At 56.6% G+C, this 14022-nt stretch overlaps 2 protein-coding genes across 10 annotated transcripts in view; one reads left to right on the top strand and one right to left on the bottom strand.

Annotated features, from left to right (window-relative positions):
- Nucleotides 1-9548, top strand: part of Chd5 (chromodomain helicase DNA binding protein 5) — a 51229-nt gene extending 41681 nt beyond the window's left edge. For 3 of the 5 annotated variants that reach the window (XM_052718729.1, XM_052718730.1, XM_052718728.1), the window contains exons 32-42: nucleotides 310-389; nucleotides 624-756; nucleotides 2044-2121; nucleotides 2642-2779; nucleotides 3013-3121; nucleotides 3632-3764; nucleotides 4032-4227; nucleotides 5002-5165; nucleotides 5288-5402; nucleotides 5513-5566; nucleotides 6175-9548. In XM_052718729.1, the coding sequence (XP_052574689.1) occupies nucleotides 310-389; nucleotides 624-756; nucleotides 2044-2121; nucleotides 2642-2779; nucleotides 3013-3121; nucleotides 3632-3764; nucleotides 4032-4227; nucleotides 5002-5165; nucleotides 5288-5402; nucleotides 5513-5520 (1154 nt within the window). In that variant the 3' untranslated portion in view covers nucleotides 5521-5566; nucleotides 6175-9548. The remainder of the gene's footprint in view (nucleotides 1-309; nucleotides 390-623; nucleotides 757-2043; nucleotides 2122-2641; nucleotides 2780-3012; nucleotides 3122-3631; nucleotides 3765-4031; nucleotides 4228-5001; nucleotides 5166-5287; nucleotides 5403-5512; nucleotides 5567-6174) is intronic. The other 2 variants (XM_052718731.1, XM_052718732.1) reach the window with 1 other exon arrangement.
- A 535-nt stretch (nucleotides 9549-10083) lies between these two features.
- Nucleotides 10084-14022, bottom strand: part of Kcnab2 (potassium voltage-gated channel subfamily A regulatory beta subunit 2) — an 87749-nt gene continuing 83810 nt past the window's right edge. For all 5 annotated transcript variants that reach the window (XM_052718744.1, XM_052718747.1, XM_052718746.1 and 2 more), the window contains 3 exons: nucleotides 13811-13931; nucleotides 13241-13329; nucleotides 10084-12569 (listed from right to left, as the gene is read on the bottom strand). In XM_052718744.1, the coding sequence (XP_052574704.1) occupies nucleotides 12480-12569; nucleotides 13241-13329; nucleotides 13811-13931 (300 nt within the window). In that variant the 3' untranslated portion in view covers nucleotides 10084-12479. The remainder of the gene's footprint in view (nucleotides 12570-13240; nucleotides 13330-13810; nucleotides 13932-14022) is intronic.

Raw genomic sequence — 14022 nt, 5'->3', positions numbered from 1 at the left:
TTTCCATCACCCTGACAAGAAAACCAGCCCTGGTCACACCCTCCTCCCCCTGCTTCTGGAGGGCAATTTCGATGGTGTCAGGCTTCCTCCATCCTGACAGTGCCCACTGTGGCCTCACCAGGCCCAAGGGCCTACAGGGGTCTGAGTTGGAGACCTGGCCTGGAGCCCTGCTCACACTGCTGAGCTTGTCTCCCGCTGTGGAGCACCGCAAGGCCAGGCCTCCTCCTCTCAGCTGACATGCCCTGCCCTGCCCTGCTCCTTGGCCCTGTCTAAGCCCACCTGTCTCACCGCTTCCCCTTTATACTGCAGACAAAATGGAAGCCCAGCTGGGCTACATGGATGAGAAGGAGTCGGGCGTGCAGAAGTCAAAGAAGCCCCAGGAAATCCAGGTATGAAAGTTGATGGTGGCTGGGCCCTGTGGAGGATGTGGGTGGAGCTTGGTCTGGCCCAGCTGGGTAGATGCCAGGATTTCCTGGCTCCCAGCTCCAGTCTCTGGGTCTAGGGTGACCAGGTGGGGAACAAGTGGGGGCGTTGGGATTGAAGGCTCCCAGCCCAGTGCATATTCCCTGCCCTGCATCCCTGCTGAGGCTCAGGTCCTGCAGCCCCCTAGCCTGTCCTTCTAGGCCCTGCCAACTGCCCTGGACAGAGTGGAGGCTGAGGACAAACATCAGAGCTCAGACAGCAAGGACGGAGCTCGAGAGGAGAGGATGGAGGAGGTGGGGAAGGCCCAGGGCTCTCCGGAGCAGCCACTGAAAGGTAGGGCTTCCTCAGCCCAGCACAAGACCCCTGCAGCCCTGGGCAGGTCGGCGGACCGCACTCCAGTCTGTTTACCCTGCCTGGATGCTAGTGGTGTCCTACTACCTGGTGTTGGGAAGGGCAAGGGGTCAGGTCTATATAGGACTTTCACCCTGTCATGGAGACTTTGGGGCTCTTGGGGTATGATTACAGGGTTCCAAATCACTTGGATTCTTGTTTGAAAATACAAGTCCATCTGGATACTGTCAAACTTGCTTCTGGCTTAACATGGCTGGAGTCTGTAAATGCCTTGTCTGGATTGGAAAAAGGCGGTTGGGTGTGAGGTTCTTAATACACACTTCAGATCATTAGGTAGAGCTTGTTAATTATACTGCTAAGGTTTTGTGTTAATATCCTCATTGGTATGTGCTATGATCAACCACTTCTTGAGAGACTCTGTGTCAAAGCCTCACTGTGACTGTAGGGTCAGCACAGCACCAGGTTGTGTTGTTAGGTGAATATTCGTTAGTATTTTTCTGCCGAGGGACAGGTGGATCTCTGTGAGTTCCAGGCCAGCCTGGTCTACAGAGTGATTTCTAGGATAGCCATGGCTACATAGTAAAACCCTGTCTCAAGAAAAACAAACAAAAACGAGTATTTTTCTTCGGAAAAAGCTTCTAGTAGTTCTAGTAGCCTGCAGTAATTACCATCCTTCTTGATAGATTTGGGAGACACCCAGCCTCGGTCTGTAAAGTGCTCGCTGTGTGAGTGTGCTGACCTGAGTTTGATTTCCATCACCCATGCAGAGCAAAGCAAAGACAGAACACACCAGTAAACAAAACAACAGAAACAGAAACAAAACCCAACCCCAACCAACCCTCCGCCACACCCAACCAAACTCCAAACACAGCACATGTGGGCAACCCCAGTGCTAGATGGAGACAGGAGGAACCCTGGGGCTTGCTGGCCAGTCCTCCCAAGTCCACGTGTAATGAGGCTCTGTCTCAGGAGATAAGGTGATGGTAATTAAGGACGACGTGAATCATCAACCTCTGGGCTTCACATGTGTGTGCATGTGCCCCTTTCCACATGCACACACAGACTCATGTACACACACTTATTTTGGCAGACATGTGTTGATTACTTTGGTTTTATGTGTTTGGTAGACCTGGATTGAAGGTGGTACTTTGTGGGGAGAGGCCAGCCCTACCTCCCAGGAGCGTTCTAGGCTGTGCTTCTTGCACCCTGAGTAGCACTTCTGATGGATAGGAGACCCCTCTCTGCCCATGAGCCCCCCTTGTTCTGCAGAGGAAGTGCTGCCAGACAAGGAGCCGATCCCAGACAAGCTGGAGCCAAGCCCGAGTCACAGCAGCGATTTCAGGCCGGGTAGGGGGCTTTTTCCTGTGCCTGCCTTATGCCTCCTGGTCAGTCCCCCAGGTGCAGACTCCAGGCCCTGGTAGGAGCCAGTGGACAGGGGCCTGGACTTGCAAGTTCTTCCTATCAGGGCGGCTCTTTTTCCAGGGGACAGACTCATCCCACTTCTCTCTTTACCCCTCCTGTCACCCCAGTCACCCAGAGAGGGAAAGAGCTGGTCACAGACATCTGTGGCTCAGCTTTGTGCACTAAAGCTCTAGAGCAGACACCCTGTGGTCAGAGCCCTCAGGCATCCATTGTCTCTGAACTTTTCTGAGGTGGTTCTAGTGTGGTGGGGGAGGGGCGCTAGGGCCTGGAACCTGCTCAGGATGGAAAGAGAGGGCCCCTTTCCTTTTAAGTCCCTCTGTACAGTGAGCGCGTGGAGGACAGGCATGCTCCACTTGTCTTTGGGGCTCCCAGTGCATGGCAGGGAGAGGCTTTGGGTAATGCCTTCTGGAGAGACGGTGACCGTGGCCTGTCGCCTCTCCACTAGATGACTCCAAGGCTGAGGAGAAGGAGCCCACGGAAACACAGCAAAATGGTGACAGAGAGGAAGACGAGGAGGGGAAGAAAGAAGACAAAAACGGGAAATTCAAGTTCATGTTCAACATTGCAGATGGCGGCTTCACAGGTACCGAGGTGGAACCCTAGGCAGGGACTGGGCTGCGGGTCCCATGTCCCAGGAGCCTGGGCAGATGGCAGCTTCATGCTGGGGTATGAATGGTTGATACAGTCTGTTGTTCCCCTCTGAGCAGTGCTGGAGCAATGCACCTCCGAGGCTGGGTGGTGGCCGGCGCTGAACAAGCCTGTGTGCACGCCGGGGCAGGGACTGTGCGTTTCGCTCACTTTGACTTCTTTCTTCAGAACTGCACACGCTGTGGCAGAATGAGGAACGGGCCGCTGTGTCTTCGGGAAAAATCTACGAAATCTGGCACCGCCGTCACGACTACTGGCTGCTGGCGGGCATCGTGACGTATCCTTGGTCAGTCACTCTGGGGTGACTCTGGTCTGTCTGGTCCTCAGGGGACCACAGGCTCTAGGGAGGACCTTCCCTTCATCTCCCAGCTTCTGGTGATTGCCTAAAACCTTGAGACTCCGTGGCCGGTCTCTGTGTTCTATCATGTTCTGTCGTCTGTCCTTCTGTCTGTCTTCCCCCAGTCAACCTTCCCAACACAGTCATTGGGATTTAGCCCCCCCTCATCTAGTCTGAACCCTTCCTGATCGCATCTGGGGGAGGGCCACATTCTTGGGCTTCTGGGGTTGGGACTTGCATGTGTCTATCTGGGGTGCTGGGATAGAGTCAGCACTAGGAGGCCTCAGTGCCCTGCTTGGCGCCTGCCATCCCCAGCATGCTTATCTTCCAGATGTCTGACTTGCCTGGGGCACACAGAGAGCAAGCTAGGACCCTGGTTACTCCCACCTCACCCCTACTGTCAAGCCCCTCAATCCTGTGGCCAGCTTTGCCCTTAACTGTACCCCTCAGACATGGCTATGCCCGCTGGCAGGACATTCAGAATGACCCGCGGTACATGATCCTCAACGAGCCCTTTAAGTCTGAGATCCACAAGGGCAACTACTTGGAAATGAAGAACAAGTTTTTGGCCCGCAGGTTCAAGGTAGGCCTTTGAGGGTGTTACCTCCCCACCCATCCCTGTACCTAAACTTGGGCCAGGCTCTCCTCTGAGGATTCAGTCAACCCACCCCAGTGTGTGAGCATCTCCCACTGCCCAGGGGATGGGATTGGAGTTCTCAGTTTGTGGAAGATTCCCAGGGCCAGAAGATCAGGCTAGGAGGGAAGTAGGAGGCCAGCCCGGAGCCTCAGCTTTGGTGGGCGTTGGTGGGAGGAGGAGGGGCCAGGCCAGTGCTGTCCCTTCCCCGCCCAGCTGCTGGAGCAGGCACTGGTGATCGAGGAACAGCTCCGGAGGGCTGCGTACCTCAACATGACCCAGGATCCCAACCACCCAGCCATGGCGCTCAATGCTCGCCTGGCGGAGGTGGAGTGCCTTGCTGAGAGCCACCAGCACCTGTCCAAGGAGTCCCTTGCCGGGAACAAGCCTGCCAACGCTGTCCTGCACAAGGGTGAGTGAGCCCCGCCCCTCACCTCCGGTGGTGCAGCCCTTAGCCCCCATCCTGCCCAAGGAGCATGCTCGGCCTCAAGTGGAGGAGCTGACAGGACAGATGCCCAGAGGGTGAGGCCTCTGGGGGCAGAGGGGTACAGTTCTGTTCTAGTACCTCATTTCACAGAAATGCCAACAAGGAGGGCTCAGGCTGTGGTAGGTAGCACAGAGGTAATGAGATTGGAGGTCTCACCAACGCTCACATTGCTGTCCTGTGCAGGGATGAGCAAGTCCTTTGCCTGGAGGAATGCATCTTAAGTGTCTCCATCTTGGAATTTAGGAAAGGGACCAGTTTGCCCAAGGTCTACTTTGAATCTTACTCCAGATCTCTGCTTTCCTGGTCTGAGGGCTCCAGAGTGGAAAGGGGTATTGCTAACACTGCTCACACATGAAGGTCTGGTCCATGCTCTGTCCCCACTGGCAGCAAAGGTGTGTGGGCCTGGTGGTCTAGTGTCAGATGGGTTGCTGGCCACCCAGAGAGGGAATCCAGAGCGAGTGTTTGGAGCTCTTTTCTGCCAGGAGGGACCCCTGGAGGAGTTTTCTTGCAAACCCTGTTTCTCCAGTTGGCAATCCTAGGCTTCCCAGGATTTGAAGAGCCTGGTGAGGGATGCCCCATGGTGTCCACTTTTGGGAGTGTGCTGTGACGTATGTAAAGGGCACCTTCCTGGCCACAACCTGTATGGCAGCTGTGGAGGGCAGAGCAAGCCCTCCATTCTTAGGCCCTCCCACCCTGCAGTCCTGAACCAGCTGGAGGAACTGCTGAGTGACATGAAGGCGGATGTGACTCGCCTGCCCTCCATGTTGTCACGCATTCCCCCGGTGGCTGCCCGTCTGCAGATGTCCGAACGCAGCATCCTGAGTCGCCTAACCAACCGTGCTGGTGACCCCACCATCCAGCAGGTCAGGTTTGGCCTGCGCACTGCATCGTGGGCCTGAGTCCCCCTGTTGTACGGGTGGGTGCCCCTGGGTGGGGACTGGGTGGTGTTCTGGTTGTCACCTGTAAAGCTGGTCCTTGCCTCCAGGGCGCTTTCGGCTCCTCTCAGATGTACAACAGCAGCTTTGGGCCCAACTTCCGGGGCCCTGGACCGGGAGGGATTGTCAACTACAACCAGATGCCCCTGGGGCCCTATGTGACTGGTAGGTCCCCACCCGCTTCCGGGCAGCATGCACACAGCGCCCCTCTGGGGCCCAGCCTGCCCGTTGCTGGGGATGCCAGGCAAGCCCACGCTCTGGTCTCTTCTCGGCAGACATCTAGTCGTCCGCGTGACCTCCTCCCGCTGCAGCGCTCCTTTCCAGCTGAGGTGAGGGGCTTGCTGGCCACTCCGCTGTCCCACGCCCTCCAGTTTGCCCTGTCCCAGCACTTGGTTCATGCGCCTGAGCCTTGGAGTCTTTGCTTCTCGTAGCTTTGAGTCACACTGGTCATGGCTGTGTCTGTGTGTGTATTCATGTGGACGTCTGTGTGTGCACATGTGTTCTTAGCCATGTGGCAGAGATCGCTGCTCTCAGCCTGGAACCCCGTCCTGCATGATGGTTGGCCCATGGACAGTTGCTGCTTGTCTTATACCCTCATTCTCTGTCCAGGACCAGGGGGAGGGAGTACCGAGGGGTTGAGGGTCTTAATGGCTTTGGGAGTGGAGATGGGGAGTCCAGAGAGGTCACCAGTCCTGATGGCCTTCTCCAAGTGCTATCTGTCCCTGTAAGGTAGATGCAAGGCCAGAGGCCCTGGATGAACTTCCATGCAGAGTCTGCTGGGTGCTGAGACTCCAGTAATTGGGGTGCCGCTCACATCTAGCCCAAAGGCCTGTAACTAGGGGATCTTGAGTCCAGGATTCCCTGTGATCATAACTGTGACCACACCTATGGATACCTGGCCACCCAACTGTGTAACCCACTGGTTTACCTTTTGCAGCCGGGCCACCTGCCCAACCCCCACGGGAGAGAAAAGCTACAGCCCTTTTAGGAGTTGGTGCCGCGTTGGGACACAAAAGGGAAACGAAGCAATTCTATCACACAGAGGACAAGGCCCAGCCTGGCTGCACAAGAGCCCAGAAGTGCCGCCTCATCATAGCTGAAGTGTTCTTCCGCACTGCATCCCACCCGTAGCCACGCCAGGCAAGGCCCTGGCACCTTTTCCAGAGTGACTGACTTAGAGGAAATTCCATTTACCTGTACTTTTTTTGCACTTTCCTACCGAAGATGCGAACGTGTTTGTCTTGATAAAAAGTTGGATGTCGTGTGGAAGATTCAGACTCACAACACTCCTGTCTGTCACCCGGCTCCAGACCTCAAGGGAAGTTCTCTGGAGGCCTTTGGTGCTGCTCTGTGGACTCACTCCAGCTGGGGAGATGCAGCATCCTGTGTTCTGGAAGCCCTTAGTATGTCCCCTGCCCGTGTCTGCTCCTGTGTGACTGCCCTTCTGCGCTGGCCCCCTGCCTGCTCGGGACCCTAGTGTTGGAGGGGATCAGGTCTGGAGAGTGCCTGCCTAGCCTGGTGATGCCCAGGTCGGGGTTTTCTATCTCCTTCCTGCCAGGGTTGGGGACCACCAGGCACATTTCATCTCCTGGCAGGGGTACCTATCTCAAAGGCTCTGGAATCTCTTGTTTCCAGTGGACATGTGGAGGCCCCAGCAATGTGTGGCAAGAGGAAGGGGTGCCTCACAAGGTGGGACAGACCTAGACCTGGGCCAGAGGCCCTACAGGGGCTTCTGGACATTTGCTGTTTGCAGGAGTATGGTGTAGGCAGGTAGGAGCTGGTGCCCCAGGAAAGAGGGTCATGTTTGTTGGGTGGCTCTGGGAGACTTGTCCCACTCACCCTGGCACAGACTTCCCTGAGCCCAACATCCTGGGCCACAGATGTCAAGGAGCTGGACTTACCTCTGTTGTCTTGGTCCTAGAGAGGCCTTGACCAGGGCAACTGCTGCATGAAGTAGGGGCCACAGTGGCCCTTGCTGGTTCTCAGAGGGTGTGGAGAGGGCTGTGCTTGGAGGTGGGACTGGACCCGATGGCTTCTTTAGATCCTTCCTAGCTGGAGCCTCCAAGGCTTCTGGCCTTATTTCCTGCAGGGGTGCCTTGGAGTGCCAGGGCCATCTTCCCATGTCAGTGTGGGCATGCCAACTTGTCTTGCTCCACCCTAGTCTGTGGCACCATGTAAGGCTCCATGCTGGGGTAGGGGTGGGGTGGACCTGCCAGGCTCTCGGCCTGTGTCTGACCTTCTCGCTGGCCCTGGCTCAACCTGGAGACTTCCAAGCCCTTGCCTTGGCGCACCCCAGGCAGGTGCCCTGGGGTTCAGTAAACCCTGAAGATGAGGAAGGGGCTTCTGGGGAGAAGCCCATTGAGTCTGAGGTCAGGGAGCTTGGAGGGGCTCAGACTCTCCTCCCTGGGAAAGGAGTGAGGGATACGCAGGGTCCCTGGGCCCACCAAGACGGGGGCAGGTCTCCTTGGCTTGTCTTAAGGACACTTTGGCAGTTGCCCAGCCTTTACTTAGCCCAGATGTGCACATCTGTAACATAGTTCCTCCTCTGAACCCCTGGAGGGCTGGACCCCCACGGCTTCTTCCATTGTGACACTTTCACACTTCAGTCTTTTCAAATCTCAAGGCCAGTGGACTGGCCAGACACTGTGGGTAGGCAGAGGGGGACTCTGGTCATAGACTGAGCATACCATAGAGCTCCAGGATGTGTATCATGGTGGCTGACCCCCACTCTCTAAGAAGGGCTGTCCCCTGCATGGGAGTGGCTGCCATAAGCTTGTTCCCCAACCCAGAGCCCCTGTGCTAATCCCACTGGGCAAGACAGTCAGCCCTGCTGGCCTCATTTGGAACTGTGCCCCAAGTGACAGACCCTGACACTCGGGTCTGGAGGTACAAGTGGGACAGATCAGGGCCTGTGACTGGCTCTATTTCAAGGGTTCACCCCTTCCCTGGTGACATCTCCCAGGAGTCTTGCTCTGTCCCTCAGCTCTGCTTCTTCCTAGGTCATACCCATCCACCCTGGCCTTTTCCTCTGCACAGCCACCTTGACCTGAGCCCCCTACTGGCCTGGGAAGGTCTATGTTCCCCGTGACCAGCACTTGGGTGGCTTTGGAGGGTAGTCTGCCCAGGCAGCTGGGGAGAGGGAAAAGGTCCTTCAGGGGTGCTCTTATCTTGGTCCATCAGCTGTCTCCTGCCAGAGAGTGACAGGGCAGAGGTGGCATCTTGAGGCTGCTGATAGGATTGGGGTCCTCATGCCCAAGCTGTCAGAGCTGCAGTGACGGAATGTTTCCAGACACTTGGCTTCCCTTCACTCTGCTGGATGTCTGTGGAAGGTGCGGGGTGGCTCTCAGGTGACATGGAGAACTGGGGTCAGAGCTGCGACATCTGAGGGCACCCCCTCACACGCTCCTGCTGTGAAGTGCCTCCTCTGCTCCCTGTATCCCAGGGCCACCCTGTGAGCCAGGGCTCCCCTCCCCCGCCCTCTGGGTGCTCCCAAATCCATATAGGTTGATGGGCTCCGTGACACCTGCAACCAGTCTCCTAAGTCTTGAGATCCTGCAGGGGGCATGCTGAGGGTGGGCCAGAGGGCCGGACATCTTTGTAGAGTGGGCAGGTATTGATGCTTGGAGCTTCTAGTGTGTGCCAAGGAAGGCGGTCGGGAGCCTAGACTGACCCTCCCTCTACCTTTCACTGTCTTGACCTGCCTACAAGGGTGGATGGCCACCCCCAAGGCGCTCCTGCGCAGAGCACAGCATGGAGGAGGAAGCCAACCTGCCCGATTTATATACCAGGAAGTTTACAGGTTGTGGTGCGTCAGCCCAAAGTCGTCGGCGTCCTTCTGTTTATGGATATTTTCCCTCTTAATTTTCAGATTTTTTTTTTAAACAAAGTATTTTTTTAGGTGCGATAACCCGGAAAGGGCCTGTTGGGTGTGTGTGTATATGTCCTGAACTCTCCACATAGCCACATAGGAACCAGAGCCCAGCTCAGAGGCAGCTCCTCCACTCGGCCTGGAGAGGAGGGAGGGCCCCCTGCTGCCTGCCAGGGTCAAACTAGACTCTCCACAGAGTCCTCTTCCTGCCCAGGCCAGGCTGGCATCTGTCCCGCTGCTGCCCCATTCAGCACACCCTGGTGAAGCAGGAGTAGGCACTTGGGGCTGGCTGGAGCGTCTCAGCAGGGGTCCCAGGGGCACATAGCCAGCTCCTCCGAAGGCTGTCCTGGGGGAGGCTGGACGGGCTAGTCAATTGTTACCTTCACTCGTACTCTGTGTGTATGTTTTGGTTTCTGTGTTTTAATAAACCCTTTGGGAAGGGATGGAATCATTGTAGTTCTTAGCCTCGCTGGTTTAGAACAGGGATGTGGAGAGTAGCTGGGGAGATGAGGACTTGCACCCAAGCTCAGGGCTCACAAGGAAGACGGGAAGACCCCAAATAGCAGTATGCTGGAGGATGCACCTCCTACCGCCACCTTCAGACACACTGTAGTGACCCATGTGCTTCCTTTCCCAAACCCATCAACCTGAGAACAGCAGCCAGCTGGTCCCTAAAGGCATGGCGCTCCCCAGCCATCAGCCCCGAGTCTTTGGAGGTGTCAGCAGAGATGTGTGTATGGTGGGGGGAGGTACCGTATCTCCCACAGGCCTCAGAGACGTCATCTGGGAGAGGCGAGGGTGGATCTTTTGACCAGCCCATCCCCTCTCTCTGCCCTGTACTCGGGCCCTTACTTTCATCTTGTTCTCAGTTGTAGAGTCCAGTTTAGGGGTGGGGGACCCAAGACCTCATCCCTGCAGTTGGCGGCTTTGCGCTCCCCTGATGCCGTCTCTGAGGAAATGAGAGGACTGAAGCATGGAGACGGAAGGGCTCGGGTTTTATTTGTCATTCCATAAATACGGGCTGCACCTTGGAGAGTCTGTCAGGAAGCTGGAGGCGCTTGCGGTCGGCCTGGTGGGGTGCAATTAGCAAGGAGCCGCGCTCATTAAAAAACGGGTAGAGAAAGCACATTATGTACATGATGGATGAGAACAGGGCACACGGGTGCCCTGCCGTGCCTCAGGACCTTGGGTCTGGGATGAGCAATAGCAGGACTCCATGCGTCAGATCCCTCAGACAGCCCCCTCCTGCACCAGGCCCGGCTGGCTGTGCTTCAAGGTGGGAAGGTGCTGGAGGCTGGCTGGGACTGACCAGTAGGCAGCTGGGGCCAGAGGAAGGGGAGCTCTGTGGCCATGGAGGAAGGAGCTGGCCTTAGACCCTTCAAGGGCCAGGGGCAAGCTCCCCCTTTATAAGTTGCCTGCACAGGTCTTTGGTGGTCTCCTAAGACCATCTTACCCAAGCCCCTCCATGGAGGCGAGTGATCCTGTCCTTAAGCAAAGCCCCAACTCCTCAAAAGGAAGAAAACATCTCAAACACGTGGTTAAAACGTCATCCCGAAGGCTGCGGGCATCGAGGGCTCATGCAGCCCCGTTCACCAGCAGCCTGCCTTCCTGTCTCTTTTGAAGGAGCTGAGCTCTGAGGTGTGGCTGTGGGCATCTGTGGGCATCCCTGCATGCCTGGTCCATGTAGCAAGCAGGGCCAAGGCCAGCTGTATATACAGGGCTGGCTAGTTCCTGCTGGGCCACTGCAGGGCCCTGTCCTGGAAGCAGGCTCCTCTAGCCAGGAATGGAGGTTCCAGAGCCTAGTGGCTTCCATCCCCACACCCACAGGGCTGCTTCTGAGGTCTCAGGGCTTGGGGCTATGAGCAGTGGTGAAGGTCTGAGAGCCCAGGGTCTGCAGGGGGTAGGTATTATGTGTGAGAGAGGAAGCTTCCCACCCTGCCTGCCTTTCTTCCTGTCTCTTCTGTCCATCCCCACCATGTCCAAGCCTCTGCCCAGCTCTGGCTGGACAACAGATGGTGAGGAGCGGCAGGGAGAAGCCTTGGAACAGCAGCTACGGAAGAGAAGCTGGGTGCTGTGCCTCCAGGGTACATGCCTGGGAACTGGCCCCCGCCTGTCCAGGGCAGGAGGCTTGGGTCTTCTAGGGAGCTAGCTGGCACACATGGGTAGGACCCTGTCCCCAAAGCATCACAGGACCATGGGTTTGGGCCTCCAGGCAGCATGCATTGCTCAAACCTGCAGGCTTCCTGGCACCACCATCCGCCTAGCTCCCCCTGCTAAGGGGCTGCCTGTCCTGTCCCTTCCCCCTCTCCCCATCCTTCCTAGGCCAGCATGATGGTATGCGGCAGAGAATGAGTAGTCTTGGCCATCTTTTCAGGGAGAGGTCCCTGGGGATCTTTTCTTGGGGACTGTTCCTGGAGTTCTGTTCCCCCAGTCCCTTAGCCTGCAGCAATAGGAACCCCGGGGAGCTCCCTCACTGAAAAGCTTACGTGCCTTTTCTGTGCAGAGCCCAAGACACAAGCCCTCTGCTCCAGTACAGCAGAGGTATTAGAGGGAGGTCTAAGAGGAATACGGTCTTGTGAGCATGGGCCCAGTCTGCAGCCACCTGCCTGTGGTGTGGCCAGCTGCCATGCTTGTCTACAGCTCTTGACAGAGGGGCATACTCCAATGGGCTCCATCCATGCCTGCTGGGCTTCCCTGCTGTGGGACTCAGCAGATGCATGTAGGGTGGAAGACGCTGGGAAAGCCAGCTGGGATCCTTGCCCCTGCCAGCAAGGGTAAGGGTGGGGGCCAAGGGCCAGCTAGGTAGGTATAATCCCAGCTAAGGCCCACTGGGCATGTGGGACGTGTCAAGGTCTGGGAAGATTGAGACCCCAGGCCAGCCTCGGACAAAGTGCCTGGTGTCCATGGGAAGAGGGAGGCTCTGCCCTAACAACCAGGATCTGGAAGAAGAAGGGGTGCTAGGAAGTGGCAGACCCCTCTTCAGAGGCAGGGGTTCTTGGCAGAGAGGCCAGCCCTGCCTGCTCCAAGGATTAGATCTCCACTTGGCCATGACTTCTGGAATCTCCACAGAGGGCCATGGCTGGGGGCAAATGTTCCTTCTTGAAGAATAAACAGAGGCGGAAGGCTTGGGTGGGAGCCTTTGAATGTCTCCCCTAATCAATGCCATCTTCTGGCACCCATCAGGTAGTATCCAGTGAAGAAGCGGTAGGTGGCATCTGGCGGTGACTTTGGAGATCATTTCCTGGTAACATCTGGGCATAGTGTTTTCCCCTGGGATACGAACCACACTCTGCATTTGGCTTTGAAACAGCAGAAGCGAGCGAACAGAGACGAGGAAGGGACCGGAAACTGTCCGAGCAGGTGGTGGGGGTAACTTAGGATCTATAGTCCTTTTTGCTGTAGGGTTTATTGCCCAGAATGCTATCGATCTCGTGGACGATGGAAGACGACAATTTTGGAAGGACCTGCATGCAAGGATAAGAGTCTAGCCTGGCCGGAAGGAAAGGTGGGTGACTTCCCAGTGTCTCATGGCTCTTACTCCATGCTATTTGCCGACCAGCTCCACTGGCCTCATCCTTTCGCCCACCTGGAATCCAGCCTTGGCTCCCATCATTAAGTCCTACCAAATCTTTTGTCCTGACCTTGGCCTCCACCCACACCAAGCCTTCTAAAAGCTCAGCTGGGGCCTGCCCTGCTCCATGTCAAACCTCCAGGGCTTCATCTCACCCATGTCCCTGCAGGCATGCAACTCCAGGGTCTGCCCCTCTGCTCCAGCCCTCTGACCTCCTGTTCCCCAAAAGGTTCTTTGCTGAGTGGCTGCATAACCCCCTTGGACCCTTTGTGTGTCCTTGAGTTTGTTTCAAAACCCCCTTCTTTACAAGGCCTCCCGGGTCTTGAATGCCTCTGCCCCTGCATTTCAGCATCTATGCCTAACTCTGGCCTCTCTTCTCACAGTGGTTGGCTGCCTTATGACACTCAAGTCTTACAATGTTTCTCTCTGTTCCCGTGAGGCACACTCTGAAGGAGCAGGGCTCTCTGCCATTGCATGCCCCATGCTCCTGGAAGGTTGCTCAGTGAAGCTGTCTATCCAGGAAGGCTGGCGGTACCTGAGCCCACCACCAGTCCCCTGTCTCACCTGTATTGCGCCAATGTTTTCCATAAGTTGCTCTGCATTGGAAGCACCCAGAAGCACAGAGCTGACACCCTCGTTCCTCAGGCACCAGGCTGTGGGGAGCAAGACCAGAGGTGAGGGAGGTACTCTCTGCAGGGCCTGCCTGGCTACCCCTGGGCATAGGTACTCAAGCTCTCATCTGGGGTCCAGGGATGCTTAGGATGCTCAGTAGTACTGGGTGAGAGTTTTCCCAAGGGGTATCTAGAAGAGGTTCTGGGGTGCTCCAGCCACATTGCTTCTGCTGGAGAGATGGCCCAAGTGCTCAAAGGTCCTTTTCCCATGACGCCTGGCTAGCTGACTGAGGGTCTAGGCTGGTGGCCTATCTCTTAAAAAGAGACCCAGATTCTAACTCTGCTCCAGAGTCCTTACCTTGGCCATCAAGGGGGTGCTGCCCAGGGTCCCTCACTTTTCTTCCCAGGGCCACTCTCTTTATTGTGGCTAGACACATTATCCATAGCCAACTGGTGAAGGTATAGCCCAGGCCCTCAGGGAACTTAGGAACAGGTGTCTCCCACTGTGCCCAGAGCCCATTACCTATGGCCAGCTGGGGAAGGGTGCAGCCTAGGCGCTCAGCGATCGCCTGCAGTTCCTTCAGCTTGGCCTGCTGGCGCCGACCCTCCTCACTCAGGATCTTGTCCTTCAACCACTGGTAGCCCTGGGGAGGGATGAGCTCCAGGTAAGGGAAGGTCCCTGGACCTCCAGATGCAGGTAGCCGTTTCTCCCCAAACATCAGCTCTGTTGTTGTC

This window comes from Peromyscus californicus, unplaced genomic scaffold (genome assembly GCF_007827085.1).
Source record: "Peromyscus californicus insignis strain IS unplaced genomic scaffold, ASM782708v3 Scaffold_5__1_contigs__length_169319896, whole genome shotgun sequence".
In the NCBI taxonomy this organism is placed as follows: domain Eukaryota; kingdom Metazoa; phylum Chordata; class Mammalia; order Rodentia; family Cricetidae; genus Peromyscus; species Peromyscus californicus.
Note: the sequence above shows the minus strand (reverse complement) of the source record. Positions and strands in the feature narration are given on the sequence as shown.